The sequence below is a fragment of the Taudactylus pleione genome, unplaced genomic scaffold, assembly GCF_031769625.1.
Source record: "Taudactylus pleione unplaced genomic scaffold, aTauple2 ptg000070l, whole genome shotgun sequence".
Lineage (NCBI taxonomy): Eukaryota > Metazoa > Chordata > Amphibia > Anura > Myobatrachidae > Taudactylus > Taudactylus pleione.
The window spans coordinates 13,931,707-13,945,260 of NW_028284472.1; the positions used below are offsets into that span (position 1 = coordinate 13,931,707).

Here is a 13,554-nt window from a genome sequence, read left to right on the forward strand (position 1 = left end):
CAGTGCTCGTGAGCGGGTCTGAATCAGGCCCTCAGTGCAGGCAAGTCGCATGGGAACTGGCGCCAAGAAGGGCTCTTTGGCGCGAATAAAGCCACAGTAAAGATATATCTGTATGTGAGCTGCGATACAGTGTATAATGAGATTGCTTGAAAGGTCTACATTGATCTAAAGGAGTGATCACGGGAAAAATTAGCATATTGGCCTGTTTGTAGCGGTGTACGCAGCTTGAGATACGCCCACCTCTGTGTGTGCAGTATATTGCGTCTGGTTTCCTCATTGTCATCACAATCAGCGCGGACTTGCACCTATAATAGTGCAAAAGATACACCTCCAAACAAGCGTATTATCACGTACGTCCGTGTCTGCAATTACGGTATCACACCCGCACTGGGCTTTGCCTATGTGAGAACACCCAGTCACACGCCAATTCTGCCTCTTTGGTCATAGGTGCAGGTGCGATAAAAATGTAACCAGGAGGGTGATCTGGGAATTAAATGAGATGGGCGTTGATGGAGGGATGACTCTTTTTTGAAGAGGTGAGGCCCATTTGAATGTGTGGATACTGGAAGAGAGTCTGATCGGGGTAGGAAATAGTTCCAGAGCAGTGAGGCATCACGGGAGAAACCTTGGATATGGGAGTGAGGGGAGGTGGCCAGAGATGTGGTAAGATAGCAGACTGTAGGGTATGCAATCGGGAAGCCGACTGACTAAATACCGGCAGCCGGCTTCCCGACTGTCATATCCCGGCAAGGGTGAAATGCTGGGCGTCTAGACGCCCGGCATTTCCCCGACGCTGGGAGACTGGCGCCCGGCATCCCGATCGTAGGGATGCCGGGCGCCGCGAGCGGAGGAGGTTTGGGTTTAGGGCTCCCGGGGGGGACTTAGGGTTAGGAACCCCCCGGGAGGGTTAGGGTAGGGGGAGGGAGGGTCAGGGTTAGGCACCCCCGGGGGGGACTTAGGGTTAGGCACCCTCCCGGGGGACTTAGGTTTAGGCAGCGGGGAAGTGGGTGGTTAGGGTTAGGCACTTAGAGGGGGGATTAGGGTTAGGCCCTAAGGAGGGTTAGGGGGGTTAGGTTAGGTTAGTAGATACTCACCTATCCACGATCGGGATTTCCAGCGCTGTCGGGCTTCCGCTGCCGGGATCTCTGCTCCTGTCGGGCTGCCGCTGCCGGGAATCGAACCATGTGGCCGGCGGTATTTCATACCAATTACGACTGTAGAAGAGCAGAGAGGGCGGCTAGGGACATGAGGTTAGAGATGTAGGGGGAGTGGTGTAATTAGGGGCCAGAGATGAGGTGAGACAACAGACCGTGGAAGAGCAAAGAGGACGGCTATGGACATGAGGTTAGAGATGTAGGGGGAGTGGTGTAATCAGTGGCGTAACTAGGGTATTTGGAGCCCAGGGCAAATGGAAAAATGGAGCCCCCCCTATTATGTGCGCGCACCGAAAAATGGGCGTGGTCACTTAAAAATGGGACGTGTCAACATGACACACTCCTTTATCGTCACATTACTTTCCATATGCACCTTAACCCCAGTAGTGCCCCTTATACAGTACCCCCAGTATGCAATGTCCCCAGTTGTGGTTCCTCTTATGCAGGCCCATAGTAGTGCCCCTTATACAGTACCCCCAGTAGTGGTCCCCCTTAAGCAGCCCCCCATTAGTTCTCCTTATACAGTACCCCCAGTATGCAATGCCCCCAGTAGTGGTCCCCCTTATGCTGCCCCTCATTAGTTCCCCTTATTCAGTGCCTCCAGTAGTGGTCCCCCTTATGCAGGCCCTCAGCAGTGATCCCCCCCCCCTATCCAGTGCCCCTTATACAGCACCCCCTGTAGTGGTCCCCCCAGTGCAGTGCCCCTAGTAGTAAGCCCCTTATATAGTGCCCCCAGCATTAGTACCCCCCCATGCAGTGCCCCCAGGAGTGGTCCACCTTATGCAGGCCCCCAGCAGTGATCCCCCTATCCAGTGCCCCCGATACAGGGCCCCCTGTAGTGGTCCTTCCTATTTAGTGCCTCCAGTAGTGGTCCCCTAGTAGTAAGCCCCTTATATAGTGCCCCCAGCAGTAGCCCCCCCCCCAGGCAGGTCCCCCAGTAGTGGTCCCCCTTATGCAGGCCCCCAGCAGTGATCTCCCCTATCCAGTTCCCCCTATACAGGGCTCCCTGTAGTGGTCCTCCCTATTTAGTGCCCCCAGTAGTGGTCCCCTAGTAGTAAACCCCTTAAATAGTGCCACCAGTAGTAGTCCCCCCCCAAGTAGACGTTCCCCCTCCTGATGCAGTGCCCCCAGTAGTAGCTCCCCCCCCCAGTAATGGTGCCCCCAGTAGTAGCTCCCCCCAGGTAATAGTGTCCCTAGTAGTAGTAGCCCCCCCAGTAATAGTGTCCCCAGTAGTAGTAGCCGTCCCCAGCAGTAGTAGCCCCCCCTAGTCATAGTGTCCCCAGTAGTAGCTCCCCCCCCCCAGTAATGGTGTCCCCAGTAGTAGTAGTCCCCCCCCCAGTAATAGTGTCCCCAGTAGTAGCTCCCCCCCCCAGTAATGGTGTCCCCAGTAGTAGTAGTCCCGCCCAGTAATAGTGTCCCCAGTAGTAGTAGTGCCCCCCAGTAATAGTGTCCCCAGTAGTAGCTCCCCCCAGTAATAGTGTCCCCAGTAGTAGCTCCCCCCCAGTAATGGTGTCCCCAGTAGTAGCAGCCCCCCCCAGTAATAGTGTCCCCAATAGTAGCAGCCCCTCCCAGTAATAGTGTCCCCAGTAGTAGCAGCCCCCCCAGTAAGTGTCCCCAGTAGTAGCAGCCCCCCCCAGTAATAGTGTCCCCAGTAGTAGCAGCCCCCCCAGTAATAGTGTCCCCAGTAGTAGCAGCCCCCCCAGTAATAGTGTCCCCAGTAGTAGGAGCCACCCCGCAGTAATAGTGTCCCCAGTAGCAGCAACCCCCCCCAGTAATAGTGTCCCCAGTAGTAGTAGCCCCCCCAGTAATGGTGTCCCCAATAGTAGCAGCCCCCCCAAGTGTCCCCAGTAGTAGCAGCCCCCCCAGTAGTAGAAGCCCCCCCCCAAGTGATAGTGTCCCCAGTAGTAGTAGCCCCCCCCCCCCCCCCGTAGTGCAGACACAAAAGTTACAAAAAAAAAAATACACTTACCTGAATCCACGCTCCTGCTCCGGACACCGCTCCCGCCGCCGCACGTCAGTCCTCCCGGGCTGGCGCGCTCTGCATTATGGGAGAGACGTCATGACATCATGACGTCTCTCCCATTACCCCCTGCAGGAGCCGGAAGGGAGCCGGCTCTTGTAGTGGGCGCACAGCAGTCAATAAGAGTCTGTCTGACTCTCATTGGCTGCTGAATAACACACACATCGCTGCCGTGCTGGCGGCGATGTGTGTGTTAGCACAGTCTGAGCCCGCCCGCCTGCCACCCTCCTCCTGGCGCTATTGGGCAAGCGCTCAGGGGGAGGGAAGAGGCTCAGCTGTGCAGCACAGGACCAGCACTGGAAGCCTAGCGCCGGTCCTGTGTAAATGTGTAGCGCTGACCACACACTGCGATCGGCGCTACACTGGCTAAGTAGGGCGGGCTGGTACCGTGGCCGGCGGCGCCCCCCCCCCCGTGCTGCCGGTCCCACGGCGCTCAGGGCATGTACCCTGCTCGCCCTGCCCTAGTTACGCCACTGGGTGTAATTAGGGGCCAGAGATGAGGTGAGATAGCAGACTGTAGAAGGACAGAGAGGACGGCTAGGGAAATGAGGTTAGAGATGTAGGGGGAGTGCTGTGATTAGGGGCCAGAGATGAGGTGAGACAGCAGACTGTAGAAGGACAGAGAGGACGGCTAGGGAAATGAGGTTAGAGATGTAGGGGGAGTGCTGTGATTAGGGGCCAGAGATGAGGTGAGACAGCAGACTGTGGAAGAGCAGAGAGGACGGCTAGGGAAATGAGGTTAGAGATGTAGGGGGAGTGGTGTGATTAGGGGCCAGAGATGAGGTGAGACAGCAGACTGTGGAAGAGCAGAGAGGGTGGCTAGGGAAATGAGGTTAGAGATGTAGGGGGAGTGCTGTGATTAGGGGCCAGAGATGAGGTGAGACAGCAGACTGTAGAAGGGCAGAGAAGGGCGGCTAGGGAAATGAGGTTAGAGATGTAGGGAGAGTGGTGTGATTAGGGGCCAGAGATGAGGTGAAACAGCAGACTGTAGAAGAGCAGAGAGGACGGCTAGGGAAATGAGGTTAGAGATGTAGGGGGAGTGGTGTAATTAGGGGCCAGAGATGAGGTGAGACAGCAGACCGTGGAAGAGCAGAGAGGACGGCTAGGGAAATGAGGTTAGAGATGTAGGAGGAGTGGTGTGGTTAGGGGCCAGAGATGAGGTGAAACAGCAGACTGTAGAAGAGCAGAGAGACGGCTAGGGAAATGAGGTTAGAGATTTAGGGGGAGTGGTGTGATTAGGGCCAGAGATGAGGTGAGACAGCAGACCGTGGAAGAGCAGAGAGGACGGCTAGGGAAATGAGGTTAGAGATGTAGGGAGAGTGGTGTAATTAGGGGCCAGATATGAGGTGAGATAGCAGACCGTGGAAGAGCAGAGAGGTGGCTAGGGAAATGAGGTTAGAGATGTAGGGGGAGTGCTGTGATTAGGGGCCAGAGATGAGGTGAGACAGCAGACTGTGGAAGAGCAGAGAGGACGGCTAGGGAAATGAGGTTAGAGATGTAGGAGGAGTGGTGTAATTAGGGGCCAGATATGAGGTGAGATAGCAGACCGTGGAAGAGCAGAGAGGACGGCTAGGGAAATGAGGTTAGAGATGTAGGGGGAGTGGTGTAATTAGGGGCCAGAGATGAGGTGAGACAGCAGACTGTGGAAGAGCAGAGAGGACGGCTAGGGAAATGAGGTTAGAGATGTAGGGGGAGTACTGTGATTAGGGGCCAGAGATGAGGTGACAGCAGACTGTAGAAGAGCAGAGAGGACGGCTAGGGAAATGAGGTTAGAGATGTAGGGGGAGTGCTGTGATTAGGGGCCAGAGATAAGATGAGATAGCAGACTGTAGAAGGACAGAGAGGACGGCTAGGGAAATGAGGTTAGAGATGTAGGGGGAGTGCTGTGATCAGGGGCCAGAGATGAGGTGACAGCAGACTGTAGAAGAGCAGAGAGGGCGGCTAGGGAAATGAGGTTAGAGATGTAGGGGGAGTGGTGTAATTAGGGGCCAGAGATGAGGTGAGATAGCAGACTGTAGAAGGGCAGAGAGGGCAGCTAGGGAAATGAGGTTAGAGATGTAGGGGGAGTGCTGTGATTAGGGGCCAGAGATGAGGTGAGACAGCAGACTGTGGGAGAGCAGAGAGGATGGCTAGGGAAATGAGGTTAGAGATGTAGGGGGAGTGCTGTGATTAGGGGCCAGAGATGAGGTGAGATAGCCGACTGTAGAAGAGTAGAGGGCGGCTAGGGAAATGAGGTTAGAGATGTAGGGGGAGTGCTGTGATTAGGGGCCAGAGATGAGGTGAGATAGCAGACTGTAGAAGAGCAGAGGGCGGCTAGGGAAATGAGGTTAGAGATGTAGGAGTAGTGGTGTGATTAGGGGCCAGAGATGAGGTGAGACAGCAGACTGTGGAAGAGCAGAGAGGACAGCTAGGGAAATGAGGTTAGAGATGTAGGAGGAGTGGTGTAATTAGGGGCCAGATATGAGGTGAGATAGCAGACCGTGGAAGAGCAGAGAGGACGGCTAGGGAAATGAGGTTAGAGATGTAGAGGGAGTGGTGTGATTAGGGGCCAGAGATGTAGTCGGCAGAGGGATGTGGCCAACACAGGGTGTGAGGAGGGGTAAATGAGATGGGCAGCAGCATTAAGGATAGATTGGAGTAGTTACATCTGGGTGACGGAAGGCCAGAAAGGAAAAGGTTGCATTAGTCCAGGCAGGAAATGACAAGTGCATGGATGAGATTATTGTTGGTATCCATGGGGAATTGTGGGGAGACAGGCCATGGACTTTGGTTACAGAGGTGAGTATGGACTTGCCAGCAGATGGAGAGAGGTGGGAAGTAAGAGTTTGGAGGTGGGGAATGACCAGGAGGAGATAGCGGTAAGACTGTTAGTGCCACGCCAAACTAAACTCCAATACTGGCATTTTGTTTCTTCAAAATTCTATTCAGGTCATTCTAACAAACTCCATGAAACATTGGCATTCCTATAGATGGGCATAATCATTTTAATTTTTTTACTTAATAAAAATGTAATAGTAAATTATCATGTAAAATGGGTTAAATGTTACACTTAAATATGTATTAGCATTTTAATTTGCTTGGCCATATCGAGTCCATGACTCTTGCCCCCTGTAAAACTGTATTTCGGACCTGGTTGCAGCAAGCAGTCTCTAACCTGTCCTTGTGAGGTCGGCCAGTGGCAGTGGCACAGACTGGCGTGCCAGCTGATTTGTTTGTGCTGAGCGTGACAGAAATTCAGCTGACGCTGCTGTACCCTATCTGTACTCTTAGTTTACTTATTTGTTTGGCACTGAGAAACAGGAGAAACATGTCCAAACTTCATTCCATACTGTACATTAAAAGCCAATTGTCTACTATTATGTTTATTAGTGTGTACTTAGCTGTATGGTGCTGATGTTAGTAATAGTTTAATCACACATTTAGGAATGATAGCATTATTGTAATAATAACTTTTATATTCATCTCCACCGTGGCACATTCAATGTTGCACTGGCACCTATGGAGGGATCTCCAATCCCTCCGTGGTTTTGCCCTGTGAAGCCATTTTCCCTAACTCTGTGGTTAATCACAGGCTCGGCTGAAAACCTAGGAGGATTATATGGTAGCACAAGGGAGAGTGGAATAAAAAAGTCATGGGGGCGAATTCAGAGATGAATGCAAGTCCATTTTGCGGGCAGATCTTGAGGAAGATAATGACATTACCGTCTTGAGGGCAGATCTCGAGGAAGACAATGGCATTACCGTCTTGCGGACAGATCTCGGGAAAGACATTGGCATTACTGTCTTGCGGACAGATCTTGAGGAAGACGGTGGCATTACCGTCTTGCGGACAGATCTCGAGGAAGACAATGGCATTACCGTCTTGCGGATAGATATCGAAGAAGATAATGGCATTGCCGTCTTGCGGATAGATCTCGAGGAAGATAATAGCATTACCATTTTGCAGGCAGATCTCGGGCAGGATAAAGGCATTACCCTCTTGCGGACGGATCTCGGGGAAGATACAGGCATTACCGTTTTGCAGACAGATCTCGGGAAAGACAATGGCATTACCGTCTTGCGGACAAATCTTGGGGAAGACAATGGCATTACCGTCTTGCGGACAGATCTCGAAGAAAACAATGGCATTACCATTTTGCGGACAGATCTCAAGGAAGATAATGGCATTTCAGTTTTGCGCTCAGATCTCAGGAAAGAAGACGACATTGGCATTACCATCTTGCGGATCGATCTCGAGGAAGACAATGGCATTACCTTCTTGTGGATAGGTATCGAAGAAGATAATGGCATTGCCGTCTTGCGGATAGATCTCGAGGAAGATAATGGCATTACAATTTTGCAGGCAGATCTCGGGCAGGATAATGGCATTACCCTCTTGCGGATAGATCTTGGGGAAGATAATGGCATTACCTTTTTGTGGACAGATCTCAGAAAAGATAATGGCATTACCATCTTGCTGACAGATCTTGAAGAAGACAATGGCATTACCATCTTGCGGACAGATCTTGAGGAAGACAATGGCAATACCGTCTTGCAGACAGATCTCGAAGAAGATAATGGCATTGCCGTCTTGCGGATAGCTCTCGAGGAATATAATGGCATTACCATTTTGCGGGCAGATCTCGGGGAAGACAATGGCATAACCGTCTTGCGGATAGATCTCGAGGAAGATAATGGGATTACTGTCTTGTGGACAGATCTAGGGGAAGATAATGGCATTACCGTCTTGTGGACAGATCTAGGGGAAGATAATGGTATTACCGTCTTGCGGACAGATCTCGGGGAAGATAATGGCATTACCGTCTTGTGGACAGATCTAGGGGAAGATAATGGCATTACCGTCTTGCGGACAGATCTCGGGGAAGATAATGGCATTGCCGTCTTGTGGACAGATCTCGGGGAAGATAATGGCATTACCATTTTGCGGACAGATCTCGGGGAAGATAATGTCATTACCGTCTTGCGGACAGATATCGAGGAAGATAATGGCATTACCGTCTTGAGGACAGATCTCAAGGAAGATCAGTGTAGTTCTAGACTCTTCTTGTCTTATACAAGACATCAAGTGTTCCAACTCCGGCTTGCTGACATCTCTTGGTGATTGCTGCCACCTCTATCTATGGTAACCCGTAAAGGGGAACGCGATCTGCATAGTCGCCGCAGCAAAGCCAAAACCTCCTCCCCTTGATATTGTTAGTACAAATACTGGCTGATGGCACCAAGTCCATAAATTCTCATAGGTCCGCTGTAATTTTTAAATCCTTTTAGGCTTGTATGTTCAGCATCCTGATTTTCCTTTGTATGTCTCACAGAAACTTTTAAATTGTGTCAAGCAAACAACTTTCCATTATTGCCCCCTTGTTAATTCTGATAATTCTGCTGTTCCCTTTGCTAATTATAAATGTTGTGCTCCCTGTCCCAGGAAAGCTGTGGTGAGCGGGATGTCGGCTGGAGCGATTGGGCAGTTTTTCGCTAGTCCAACAGATCTGGTGAAGGTTCAGATGCAGATGGAGGGGAAGCGGAGGCTGGAGGGGAAAGCCCCCAGGTGAGGATGACTTGCAGACGTGTCTAGGGGCCTCTGACCTAGTAGTTTGTTGAGATTGGTAATCTGGGCATTGTCTGCCCACAGCCCATTAAATAGCCTCACAGTGCCACGTAATGCATTACAGACGGTACAGGACACTAAAAAACCAACTACTCTACCGGTGATCCCAAACCTTGTGTATGTTGCTGATAGCACCTACAGTATCGACTTTATCCTTTTTTTTTTATTGTGTCACCTGAATATCTTTCATCCTTCTATACAGAGTCCGAGGGTTCTACCATGCACTAGTAACCATTGTGTCTAAAGGAGGAATCCGTGGCTTGTGGGCAGGATGGATACCGAATGTTCAGAGAGCCGCATTGGTAAATATGGGAGGTAAATGGACATTGTGTAAAGATGACCTGTGTGTGTTAGATCATGAACCTACTAGGTTAAATTGTAAGGATATCAGAAGTCACTCAGCACCAGGAACCTGCACCATTCTTTAGGTGATATGCAAAATTAGTGACCTATCAGATGTGTGCTTACTACTGCGATCTGACTAAAACCTGTTTCTGATTGGTTACTATGAATTACAGTAGATTTGCAGCGGTGTCACTATGTTATTGTATAGCATGCAATGGATATCCGTTGATTAGTCGACAGGTTTACATTCAGTAGGTCGACACCAGATGGTCAACACATTCTGAATGTTGACTTTAAAAAGGTCGACGTGGTCATTGGGTCAACCATCATTCTCTAGACATGTATTTAGATTGACTGTTAAATGGTCCACACAGTCAAAAGGTCGACATTTTACATGTTGATATTAAAATGTGGACACGTGTATTTTTCATGATATTTAGCGTTAGGGGTTTGGCTAAAATAACGGGAAAAATGTGCTGACATGTTAAATGTTAACCTTTTGACTGTGTCAACCATTAAACTCTGTCAACCTAAATACATGTCTACAGGTTGATGGTCGACCTAATGACCACGTTGATCTTTTTACTGTCGACATTCAGAACCAGTCAACCTTCTGAATGTCAAGACTTTTTAAAACACACCCCATGTAATGGTGCCCATTTGTGATACAATCTGGTTGCTCTTTCTGATTGTCACTTTACCAGATCTGTAGACAATTTGGCCCCTCATGCATGGGAGAGATTAGCTGGATTGTACTGTAATGTAAGTGAGGTGACATAGAATGGAACAACAGAAAAGAATAGACAGGTACTGTACTTCCATTTTCCCTGCATGTTTGTGCGTGTTAATAATGAATGTAATATTTTAGATTCAAGTCTTAACAGTAGCCATAAGTTGTCCCATGCAATCTTGAATTATTTTAATGTATAAATACAAATTACAATTGCTGGAAGATTTGGTTCCTGGATTTATCACTCTGGAAACCATTCTATATTAAGCCCTGTACACACTGGACGATGTGTGTACGGGGCAATGTCGTCAGCGATGGGCCCGGCGGGGGGGGTGCCGGCATCGGTAAGTGCATCCACACTTGCCGATGTCGGCCACGAAGGACGACGCCGGGGAGGGGTGGGGGGGAGTGGGGCCGATATCCCCAGATTGAGCTGCATGTACAGTCGACTGGAGATATCGTTAACGACTTGCGGGAGGGCATACACACTGGACGATTTGACGATACAGTATATCGTTGAACGATATCGTTATTGTTCATCAAAATCGTCCAGTGTGTACGGGCCATTACAGTATGTCAGCTTTCAGTCTTCATCCACGTTCAAGCTGTGCCTTCTTCATCTCTGTTATACCTCTGATATATTTGAATATTTCTGTCAGTTACTTCCCGACTAACGACCTAATGGGGGTTATTGGCCAAACACAATATCACATTCTGGAGGAATCCGATTTGACTGCATTGTGATTATTAAGAACGATTGTTTGGCATGTTAAATGTTTGATAAAGATGGTTTACAATGATCAACCAAAATGAAATGCCCTATAGCTCTGTATATAACAAATATTGCGTTATAACCAGACACCCAGGCAGACATGGCTGCAAGTAGCTTACTAATCTACCTTTGCAATAAAATGTATAAATCCATGTTACTGTACATAACTCTGTTACTGTTCCTTTTCCTGTGTTGTGTTTCCCCCAGACCTGACCACTTATGATGCTGTGAAACACTTTCTGCTTCGGAACACAAACCTCAAGGACAACAGTATATGTCACGGAATTGCTAGGTAATAATTTTATTTCTTCTTTTTTTTTTTTGCACGTAGTTTTGTTCATAAAGAGATAAGTTTTGGCGGATAGAGATGTATAATAGATCAGCAATGTGCCACTGTACCGAGATCACGCATGTGGCGCTATTAAACGTTTATGGTTTGTGTGACTGGAACCCAGAATCCACATATATTATAATAGGAGAGAAACGTGGAGGATAAACTTTATGTATTTATTTTTACATCACCCTAAAGACGATGTGATGTATGAGCGATATTGGTGATAGATATTCAGTGACGTCATCCTGCCACATGCTCGGACAGGCACTTTCTGACGACATCGTCAGATTGGATTTTATGTTTGCACCACAGCAAACATCGTTAACAACCTGCGGGAACGCACATCGTTGGTCGTTTTGGACGATATGAACGATATATAGTTAAACAATATTGTTATCGTTCACATTTATCGTCTAGAGCAGGGATGGGGAACCTCAGGACCGGGGGCGGTATAAGGCCAGCGGAATCATTTGGTCTGGCCCTCTGAGCTTTTTACTGCTAGCCTCATCTGGCCTAGAATGTCACCCTGCAGCCAGAATATATGCAGCAGGGCCGCCTGGAGCGTCCTTAGGACGCTTCAGATGATCACACCGCTGCCCTTACAGCTCCCCGGAGAATCCACATGATGCTCCGGCCATTGCTGTAATCACCGGTGATTGTGGCTCCGCCCCCATGGGACGTGAAACTGAGGGCACGTGGCCTGCACCGGGCCCACGAATAATGTTATATATATCAAAATGGCCCTCGGCAGAAAAAAGTTTCCCCACCCCTGGTCTAGTCTAGTGTGTATGCCCCATAATGCCTGACAAGGTTTTAATTAGCAGCCTAATCTCTTGTGTGGCAAAGCGAGTGACCTATAATTCTGCAAGGCACTTTGCTTCAGCTATTCCCTGCTGTCAGAGCCACAAAACTGCTTGTTAGGCACCATCCAGGCAAAACACACCCATGTCATTATACAAGCATGTATTTAAAAACAAAAAATGAAAAATACACATTTTGCATATGAATATGCTCATACCTCTGATCTGGTCTGCAAAGTAAGTGCTTCTAATCTACTGCCGGCTTGGTGGTTAAAAGATTTATCGTCTTCTCAAGACTTTATTTCATTGCTTTGTATTATTTTCACTTTGCTGTTTCTTTATTCAGTTGACCTTGAATATGATACAGATCTGCTCTCCATAGAGTTGTACCCAATGCAGAGGGCACAGCTGAGCTATCTTTTTATCCCAGAGCAGCGAAAATAAATAACACTGATTTTATAAATACAGGGCAAAGTGCACTGAATGATACATAAAGGAAAGCAATTTATTTAAATTGCAGAGAGGCAAAAGAAATGGGGTGCCCTTTTTTATGTAATGGCCTTTATGTAAGAAATATAAGCAATCTCCGATTATTATCTCAGCGGCAATCACTCTACAGGTGTCCATGTTGTTAAAACTTTGCCAGTTTAATAACTCTGGAAGCTGCATTGGTGTAACCCGTTTAATGGTTGAAGCTCGTCCACCCTTTGGGCTAGTGAGCATTTGTTTAGAGTAACTATTGTGTGCAGCTTAATGTAAGAAATAATGAGGAACATTAATGTCTGACCTCAACGTGCATCATTTTGAACAGCATATGTTCGGGCCTGGTGGCGGCGACTTTAGGTACTCCAGCTGACGTCATCAAGACCAGGATAATGAACCAACCAAGAGACAAGCATGGCCGGTGAGTATATTACTCTGACAGTGTGGGATGCAGGAAATGACCCTATGAGCAAGCAATTTGTCATACTTTATTCATTTCTGTTAGACGTTTCCTTCCAGTCAGCACATTCATTAGAAGAAGACTTGTCAATAGGGGGTATATTTACTAAAGTGCGGGTTTTTAGAAGTGAAGATGTTGCCGCAGCAAGCAATCAGATTCTACTTAACAGTTATCTAGCACCTTCTAACAGATAATAGCTAGAATCTGGTTGCTATGGGCAACATCTCCACTTTTAAAAACCCGCACTTTAATAAATATACCCCTAATTCTTATGCTTTACTTCATAAGGCATTGTTAGCCAATCATGTTTTATATTATTCAATGCGCTATGTTTATACTGTATGTTCTCTCCTGGGTAGCAGGCTTTCTCCAGCCTGCAGAGTTAGGAGAGGTGTAAGAGAAGAAGCCAGCCCAGGAGCAAGTCCTCTATCCTGACTCCCCAGCACCGCTGAAGGAGACGTAGCTACACCATTTTGGAGGCACAGCTTTGTAAAGCTGCCCCCCCGTAGGCGCCCCTATACTTTACCGCTCTGTAGGTTGGCGGAAGCCTGCCTGGGAGAGAGCAAACCTAAATAAATTACATCATAGGACCTTAAACTCTGTCCTCAGGTTAATTATTCTTACATCAAGTATTTTGACTTAGGATGTCATATACCATTATAGCCTCCAAACAACTGAGGTACGTAGCAAGAAACCTTTCCTTAAACAATTGCTGACCAGAGAGCAGATTTGTTAGACCAACAGAAATAAGTCCGTTTGGGATACAAGATGAAGTGGTATTCCCGAGGCTAAGTTTTAAAGCCTTACACTAACTGAAATTATGAACGATTGAATGGAATCGTTCACAATAT

At 48.3% G+C, this 13,554-nt stretch overlaps 1 protein-coding gene across 2 annotated transcripts in view; it reads left to right on the forward strand.

Moving 5' to 3' along the window:
* The window catches only part of SLC25A27 (solute carrier family 25 member 27), a 28,320-nt gene that overhangs the window by 7,280 nt on the left and 7,486 nt on the right, over positions 1-13,554 (forward strand). For both annotated transcript variants that reach the window (XR_015877687.1, XM_088467361.1), the window contains exons 4-7: positions 8,597-8,719; positions 8,982-9,094; positions 10,834-10,918; positions 12,572-12,664. Coding sequence is in view for 1 of the 2 variants with exons in the window: in XM_088467361.1 (XP_088323487.1) it covers positions 8,597-8,719; positions 8,982-9,094; positions 10,834-10,918; positions 12,572-12,664 (414 nt within the window). In the remaining variant the exon portion in view is untranslated. The remainder of the gene's footprint in view (positions 1-8,596; positions 8,720-8,981; positions 9,095-10,833; positions 10,919-12,571; positions 12,665-13,554) is intronic.